Genomic DNA, 9,259 nt, shown 5'->3' with positions numbered 1-9,259 from the left:
AAGGTACTAAATAGCATTCGTAGTGTCCACAATTTTTTTTTCGAGAATATGCAGGAGAGCTGCGTATCTTTGTATTAAGAAGAAGAAAATAGTTCAAATTACAACGTGGGCCTCCCGGGCACACGCACACGGTTGAGTTTTTAGTGTCCACAATAGCATCCGTTATAGTGGTAATGGTATCCTACCGCTACCGCTACAAGGTAGCGGATCCAAATTAAAATAGCATGTTTGGACTTAGCGGCCGCTATTGTTCGTTGTTGCTTGCTATTGCGGCCGCTATTGCTCATGTTAGACCGCTATTTGCTAAATTTATGGTTCAAGTGACATATTCATATGAATCAAATGATGATGATAATAATAATAATAATAATAATAATAATAATAATATTTAAAAGGATTATTTAGGTAATGACGAAGATATGAGATGACAAATGAATTTTTTATTCACTGATATGAGAATTTAATGTTAATATATACATCTTAGTTATGTTTGTAATTATTTAGGCGAAGCAAGCGGTGGCATGTCTAGGAACAAGAGGGCATGACAGTTGAGGCAGGTTGTTAGTGGGCGCCCCGTCCCTATAAAAATACCATCATTACGGTCGACAGGGCGCCCCGTCCCTATAAAAATACCATCATTACGGTTGAGGGGACGCGCCTGGGCCCTTCAGGAACTGACAGCCTCACCCATCCCGTCCAATAGGCAGCGGGCACCGCCCTCGTGCCGGGAGCGCCCGCTGGCTCTTGACTGCCCACTGCCCAAGGAGTGGGCCCCACTACGGCCCCAAGAAGTGGCAATGACCTCTCGGGAAGGGTCCCGGGAGCCAAGTTCAACGCCCCTTCCCCCAGGAGGTGGGGCCAGGCCAAGAAGGACGAAGATTACCGTGATAAGATGGTAAAAAGTAAACAAAGGACTTGATTAGGATGCCCTGGCACCGTACGTACCAAGGCAAGGAGTGTTAGGGCAAATGAATGACGTGTCAGAAAATTGTAGCAAGGAGGGCGGCCATTCGGCTGCCGCATTCACACACAATGTAGAGGGGAGGAGTGGGCACAAGACTCGCCACAACCGATCCTCCCCTGGGCCTAGCCTATAAAAGGCCGGCTCTTGTACATGGGTAGACAACTCTAAGCAACATAACACACAAGACGTAGGGTATTACTCCTCTGAGCGGCCTGATCCTGTCTAAAAACCCTCTTGAGTGCAATCATCCTAAAATTCCCCTGAAAGCTTCTCGAATCCCTACGCACGAACTAACCCTAAGCTGGATCTCTAAAAGACTGTCCCATCAGATCGCGCTCTCGGTGCTTGTCCACCGTCAAGAAGGTTATTAAACTTGCTCTTGGAGGGCTGCATGAGCATAACTGATACTGGTGCTACAAAACATACGATGAAGTGATTTCCTTTTGGGGCACTTTGCTGCATAATGTAATGTAAATATCTTATCTCTGGAGTAGCACTCTAGAAGATACAAAATTGTGGATTTGGACCATGTCAAATGCAATTTGGATAATCTGTCAACCATGCCGTCTTGCTTTTGGTTTAGATCGAGTCCATTATCAAATTAACCTGCTCCTATTACTGTCGGCTCTCATAATTTTGATGTCTTTTGTAAGCCGCGTGCGCTGACGGTCACTGCAAAGACCATCAGATATCAGAAACAATCCATTCTGACTTTTATCACCATCCATCAATCCATCGTCAGCAAGCAGCCGAATTGTGTTCTCATTGCTTTTTTCCCTAAATTTCAGTAGCGGAATTGTGTTAAAGCGGTTCGAAGTTCAGTCTCGCCGCAAGCAGGAACCTTTCAGAGTCAGCCAGCAGTCGGCATACTGTTTCTCTATTCAGGAAATTCAGGGGAACTCGTTACAAAAAGTTTTATTTCTTTTCTTTTTAAATTGGTTTACAAGTTACAAATTAAAGTTGTGCAATCTACTAGTATTAAATTGGTTTACAAGTTACAAAGTACAAAATTTTAGCTTTGGACCATGTCAGATGACATTGGATTATCATTCATCATAGATGAAAGTTTCAGAGCTGCCACTTTCCTGAACTAAGAAATTTCAGAGATGTGTCATGCTGTAGCATGGACGAGGCATGCCGCAGTAGTGCAGTACGCTCCTAGAGCTCAACTCCTAGATTGCTTTGAAATTAAACATACATGGAGAAGGAGATGACTATAGTTACTCTAACATGGACAGATTGACCTTTATACAACCATGTTAGATTCCTGTCTCACACCCCTGCACAGAGGTCTGGCCGTGTGAGGTAAAAAGATGAAAAATGCAGCTCACTTGTAGGCCAATGGTATGGTGATTGGATGGGTGGCAGCTCACTTTGATGACCGTCGAGGAGCAGTCCGTCGTTAAGCCTGCCCTCAACGGCGTCCCCAACGCGGCAGGACAACCGAAGGGTTAGGATCTTTACTTTAGATTAAAATTTATATCACATCAAATATTTGGAGGCTAATTAGAAAACTAATTAAACAGATGGAGGCTAATTCGCGAGACGAATCTATTAAGTCTAATTAATCCATCATTAGCACATGTTTAATTTAGCATTACATTATCAAATCATGGACTAATTAGGCTTAATAGATTCGTCTCGCAAATTAGCCTCTATCTGTACAATAAGTTTTGTAACTAGTCTATGTTAATACTTCTAATTAATATCTAAATATTCGATGTGACGAATTTTAGGAGGAACCAAACACACCTCCATTCAGCACGGCATCACAGTTGACGGCTCTGAATCATTCATCACCTGTGTCTGTGTCTGAACTCTGAAGTAGGAGTCGCCTGCTGCTGACTGCTGACCCCGACAGGGTCCGCCGCGAAATGTCTGAAGTTCTTAACAACTCGAGACTGGGACTTCATCAGCTGGCTGCACGATTTGGAGAGAGGAGACGACGACGACAGAAAGAGGGGGGGTAAGGAACGGCGTCGCTGGCCGGCCAACGACCATGGCGCCTCCCCGTCTCGCTGTCGCCCTCGCCACCTTCGCTTTGCTCTGCGCAGCGGCTGCTGGTCAGGACGACAAGATCTTGCGGCCGTGGCCGCCTGACTGCTCGACGGCGGACAACTACACGGCCGACAGCCAGTACAAGAAGAACCTGGACCAGCTTCTCGCCGCGCTCCCGGCGGCGGCCGGCGACAACGGCTGGTTTTACGAGGGCAGCGTCGGGACAGGCGCCGACAGGGTGTACGGCCTCATCATGTGCTACGCCGACTACAACGCGACGGCGTGCATGGACTGCCTCTCCAGGGCGCCCGCGGGGATCACGACGGTGTGCCCGGGCAGCCGGAGCGTTCGCGCCATGTACGACGCGTGCACCCTCCGGTACTCGGCGGCGCCGATCCCGGCCACCGCGGACCTCGCCGTCTTGTATATCGTGTACCTGACCTTCCCCGAGGTGGCCGTCACCTCGGAGGGCGTGCGGGCAGCCTGGGTGCCGCTGATGAGCGAGCTCACGGGCGGCGCCGCCGCCTCGCCGCTGCGGCTCGCCAGCGGCAGCACGCCGTACTCGAGCTCGCAGTCCTCGCAGGAGATGTACGGGCTGGCGCAGTGCAGCAGGGACCTCAACGCCAGCGAGTGCTCGCGCTGCGTCAGCAGCTACGTCGGCCAGCTGGGGAAGCTGTTCCCCAACAACAGCGGCGGCGTCATCAAGGGGTACAGCTGCTACCTGCGCTACCAGGTGGCGGCGCTCGACATCACCCTGCCGCCGGCGCCGGCGCCGGCGACGCCGCCGCCAGCTGGAGGTAAACATTCTGTGTTACTTGCACCTTCCTTTATCGGTGGACGCGAATTATCCTATCTTTTACACACCTCGACAGGACCTTCATCATCTTCCAAGACTGGGATCGTGGTTGGTGTGTCCGTCGGCTCCGTCTCGATCTTGATACTTCTGGGCTTCTCCATGTGGCTCCTTCTCCGGCGGCGACGGCGGAAGGAGGCTAACCTCCACGAGGAAACGAGGGCGATGGAAGACGAGTTCGAGAAAGGGTCAGGGCCAAAGCGGTTTCGCTACGGCGAGCTCGCCGTTGCCACGGACAACTTCTCGGACAAGTACAAGCTCGGAGAAGGCGGGTTCGGATCGGTGTACAGAGGGTTCCTGAAGGAGATGAACCTTCACGTCGCCATCAAGAGGGTGTCCAAGGGCTCCAACCAAGGAAGGAAAGAGTACGCGTCGGAGGTGAGGATCATCAGCCGGCTGAGGCACCGCAACCTCGTGCAGCTCATCGGCTGGTGCCATGGCGGCGGCGACCTCCTCCTCGTCTACGAGCTGATGCCCAACGGCAGCCTCGACAAGTATCTGCACAGTGCAGATAACAAATTATCGTGGCCACTCAGGCAAGTTCTTTACGGCTGTGTTGTTGTCTTTTATTTTTTTTATTTTTTTATTTTTTGCCTCGGCAAGTGCATTATATTTCTTTTTTAGTTTATCAGTATTGTTCAAATTGTCCATTTTGCAGGTACAATCTCAGGAATTTTAGAACATTTTTAACAAGTCTCGCAAGGATTAAAAAGGAGACTCCATTTACTAATAGTAAATTTTTTTAAAATTCTGCATTTTTTTAGGCACAAGATCGTGCTGGAGATCGCCTCGGCGATTCTTTACCTGCACCAAGAGTGGGAGCAGTGCGTGCTTCACAGGGACATCAAGCCGAGCAACGTGATGCTGGACGCGTCCTTCACCGCCAAGCTCGGCGACTTCGGGCTTGCCAGGCTCGTCGACCACGCCCGAGGATCACACACCACGGTGGCCGCCGGCACGTTGGGGTACATGGACCCGGAGCGCAGGGCCAGAGGCAGGGCGAGCGCCCGGTCCGACGTCTACAGCTTCGGCGTCGTCCTCCTCGAGGTCGCCTGCGGCCGGAGCCCCGCCGTCGTGCTCGACGACGGCGCCGTGATCCACCTGGCGTGGCACGTGGCCGAGCTCCACGGCCAGGGGAGGGTCCTCGCCGCCGCCGACCCACGGCTGAACGGCGAGTTCGATGCCCGGGAAATGGAGAGCGTGCTCGTGGCCGGGCTCTGGTGCACGCTGGATGACCGGAGATTGAGGCCATCCATCAGGCAGGTCGTCGGCGTGCTGCGGTTGGAGCTGCCGCTGCCGAGGCTCCCTATGAGGACGCCGGCGGCAACCTACAAGCCACCGCCGGCGGCTGGCTTGTTAAACACTGATCAATCTTCTGTTGGGACAAACGGGGTCGTCTCTGAAATGTCATCAAGCTATTACTCTCTCCATCAGCAAATATAAGGGATCCTAAGTTTGGTCAAATTTGTGGAGAAGGGAATTAACATTTGCCCCATCAAAGAAGTAAACTATACACACTCTATTTCAAATTGCAGGTAGTTTTAGATTTTCTATGTTCATAGATATTGCTATGCACCTATATATACACTATTGGGGTGTTTGGTTCGAGGAAGGAGTCATGCCTCATCTTCTCACTCGTCACTTTTTTGTTTGGTTTGTGGAATGGAATGAATTGATCCCTCACCATCTCATCCCTCACAAACTAATAAATAGTATAGCCATGAAGAATGGGATCATCCCACTAAATTTTATAAGATCTACTCATGATGGACAATCTCATCTAGGATGAGGTGATTCCTCAAACCAAACACACCATATATCTTCCATGATCCATGGATGTAGAAGCCGAACATTTTTCCCTTATCTAAAAAGATATAGATATATAATAAAATCTACGAACTAAGAAAGCTAAAACGATGGAATGGGAGAGTAGAAATATATTTCGGAATGTACTGCTGACGATGAAAACGTCACCTCTTGAGACAGCCGAGAAACGTTCCCTTTTGCATTTCGAACGACATGGCAACTCTGAAACACGTTTTGTGAGTAGTGACAGCTCTGAAACATCCATGTACGATATCCACATGCATCTGGCGTGGTCCAAAGTCCAAACTGGACAGCACAACGACCAAAGAAAAGCCACAATTTTACACGTCCTAATTCAGAGCTAAGATGTTGTTGAGCCGAAGCAGAAGCAGAAGCTCAGCTGAACTTCGTCAAGCGAAAAAAAAAAACAAAAATCCTCCCGAACTCGGCAGTCGTTACTGACAAGCGCCCACTTGCTCCGGATCGCGCGTTCCCGCCGCCGGTGATGGTCGTCGGGCTGTGGTGCGCGCACCCTCACCCTGACGGCCTGACCGGAGCCTGAGGCCGTCGATCCGGCAGGCCGTGAACGTGCTCCGGCGAGAGGCGCCCCTGCCAAGCCTGCCGGTGGCGACCCTTCTTGCCACCGCCTAATGCTTTGTGCAACACGTCTTCAGTTGCGACAGGCGGCGGCAGCAGCAGCACCGGCACCACCGCTTCTGCACCGGACAAAAATGTAGTGTCGAATTGGTTTAGATGTTCATCATGTTTTAAAAATGTAGTGCCAAATTGATTTTAAAAAAATTCAACTGTCCCCTTGATTCCTCACTCACCGACCATGGTAGGAGTGAGAAATCAAAGTGATGTCCTCGAGGAAAAGGACATGGTCGGTGGAGTGAGAAATGGTGTGGGGGTTCTACGGCAGGGGAGACATCCTCGACGCCGCCGACGCGCGGCTGAAAGGGGAGTTCGACGCCGGCGAGATGGAGACGGTGATGGCGAGCTGTCGGGTTGTAGTGCGCGCACCCTGACCGGAGCCTGAGGCCTTCCGTCAGGCAGGCCATCAACGTGCTGCAGCTAGACTGCTAGAGGCACTGCTGCCGAGTGCCGAGCCTGCCGGAGAGGACCCTTGTCCTCCCATCAGCATAATGGTTGTGATTATTTACATTTAGAAGAAATATTAATACATTAAAACAGTTAGGTCTCAAAATTCTTAAGTCAAACAACTAAATCCGATCAAACAACAACCCCTTTTCTTCTACGTACTTGTCAACAAAGTATGAATTCAGGCATTTTCATTTGAAATATATGGATGCCTTATTAACTAATACTCCCTCCGTCCCAAATTGCTATTCGTTTTGATTTTTCTAAATATATAATTTTTACTACGTATCTAGACACACATACATCTAGATCCATATAAAAAAATTGTATGAAAACCAAAACGAATAGTAAGTTGTGACGGAGTGAGTATTTGTGATAACCACACATTGAATAAATCTTAGGCAGCGAGTTGCACCTCTGTCTATCAAGGATAATGCATGCTAACTGTAGCAGACCAATTGCAATTTACCTCACTCCATGACCAGAATAAATAATGACAAGAATCAAGCCATTTAGACAACATTGCAAAAGATTGGAACCTTATAGGCTACGCAGGTGCTGTGTAAAGACGGTTGAGATATTTTGATAGGGTCAACATTGAGGTTTGATTGCTTTGGTCATAGGGATCTCCTGTAATTTGATCAATCTGGGAATGGGCTAGTAGATTTATGCCTCGGAGTAGAATCATTCATATGGTAGGCTTTTCAGCTATCTGTTGGGCCCTGTGGAAAGCAAGAAATGTAGTTTGCTTCTACAAAAAAATATAATATATAAAAAGAGTAAAATACTGACGGTCCCTGAACTTGTCTTGTGGTGTCATCCGGGTCTCTGAACTCTCAAAATACATTTTCAGGTGACCAAACTTGTTTCAAGGTATCATCTGGGTCCATAAACTCTCAAAGTGCATATTTAGACCCCAAACTTGTCCTTGGATTTCATCCGGATCCCTAAACTCCCAAAATACATTTTCAAATCTTAAAACTTGTCACAGGTCGCTAATGGTAATACTTCCTCCTCACTCGTTGCCTTCACAACCACCTTATGTTAGTGATCGTGAATGTGTTGCTTGGCGCTTGATTGAGGATTTTAAAAGGAACCTTGATAGTTTAAGGACTCAGATGACACCTTGAGATAAGTTAGGGGACTGTAAATGTGTTTTGAGAGTTTAGGGACCTAGATGGCATCTAAGACAAGTTCATGAATCTAAAAATGCAATTTAAGAGTTTAAAAACCTAATTGATATCCTGTGACAAGTTCAGGGACCACCTGTATATTTTACTCTATATAAAATCTCCTACCGAGATTGTGTGTTCAGCATCTACTTTCATATCATTTTGGGCAGGTCTCCAGAAGTCAGAAGACAAATGGAACCTGGAGGCTGGAGCGGAAGCAATGAAGACAACGACGCTTCACTTCCATGCGCAGGAAGCACCGACGGATGATGCTGGAATGGTGCTGCTCTAGTAGAAGCGGGAATGCCTGACAAATCATCCCCATGGTGGAACATGAGAAGACTTTATTTTCTATTTAGGTTTAAAGTGAATTCCCTCAATACCACTAAAAATTATCCCCTCAATACCATCGAAATTCTTCACCTCCCTTTACTGCCACTATTTGAAATTTCCATTCCCTTCGATGCCATTGTCGTTAAGTTTGTCCCACTTACAATATGTGCCCACTGCTGAACACCGTGAAGCTCTAAGCCTAGCTGCGCCGACGACTTTGATTTTCGCGACTTTGCTTTCGCAATATGTTCCCACGGCCGCCGCCCCATCGCTTCCTGGTGGGGAGCTTGAAGAAGCGGCAGATGATCTTGAAGCAGCGGACTCGAGAAAAGGAGAGTGCGGTGCTCGTCGCGCCTCCTCGACAGTCGGCACGGCTACGACACCGCGATGTGATGGCCGCCCGCTGGCAACGACGCCGTGGCCCCGTGCTCCAAGCCTCCGACGGCTCACGAGCAAGAAGAACGAGACGGTCAAGATGAGCGCGGGGGGCAGCAAGAAGCAGCAGCACGCCGGCGGGCTCCTCCAGGCTCCAACTCCTGCTCAGATTCTCTGTGGCAGGGCGGCAGCCCCGCGGAAACCGCCGCGATGCAGTTCTATTTTCTTCCTTCCTTCCTTTCTTTCTTTGATTCATTCATTCATTCTTTTTCTTTTTGAGGAAGCAACTCCAGTTCTTGCACAAGCGAGCACAAGCACAAGCACTAGCAAAGAAGCTTGTGTGGTCAATGTCATCCTTGCAGACCTTCAGGTCGTACACAGCTTTAGGGTGCGTTTGGTTTGGAGACAAGATGGGATGGGACGGTGCCGTCTCTATTTTTTGGGATGGGATCATCCCGTCTGCTGTTTGGGCGCCGTCAAGATGGCCGATGACGTCGAGGGGCAGGAGGCCGCCGCAGAGTGCTGCTACTCTGACTGCGACTCCGACGATGACAAGCAGCGGCTGAGCCCTGCCTACATGCTGGAGCACCCGTTCGAGAGCTTCTCGGTCCATGGCCCATGGACGTGTTTCAAGAGCTTCGGGCGCGCTGCTCTCGA

The 9,259-nt window shown here is 49.4% G+C and overlaps 1 protein-coding gene across 1 annotated transcript; it reads left to right on the top strand.

Annotated features, from left to right (window-relative positions):
• The first annotated feature begins 2,963 nt into the window (after window positions 1-2,963).
• Window positions 2,964-5,379, top strand: LOC101767844 (L-type lectin-domain containing receptor kinase IX.1). Its single transcript, XM_022825324.1, has 3 exons — window positions 2,964-3,759; window positions 3,835-4,351; window positions 4,580-5,379. Exons 1-3 carry the CDS (start codon window positions 2,964-2,966, stop codon window positions 5,256-5,258), a joined length of 1,992 nt encoding a protein of 663 aa, XP_022681059.1. The 3' UTR covers window positions 5,259-5,379.
• The last annotated feature ends 3,880 nt before the right edge of the window (window positions 5,380-9,259 follow it).

This window comes from Setaria italica, chromosome III (genome assembly GCF_000263155.2).
Source record: "Setaria italica strain Yugu1 chromosome III, Setaria_italica_v2.0, whole genome shotgun sequence".
Lineage (NCBI taxonomy): Eukaryota > Viridiplantae > Streptophyta > Magnoliopsida > Poales > Poaceae > Setaria > Setaria italica.
This window is presented reverse-complemented; position numbering and strand designations above follow the sequence as displayed.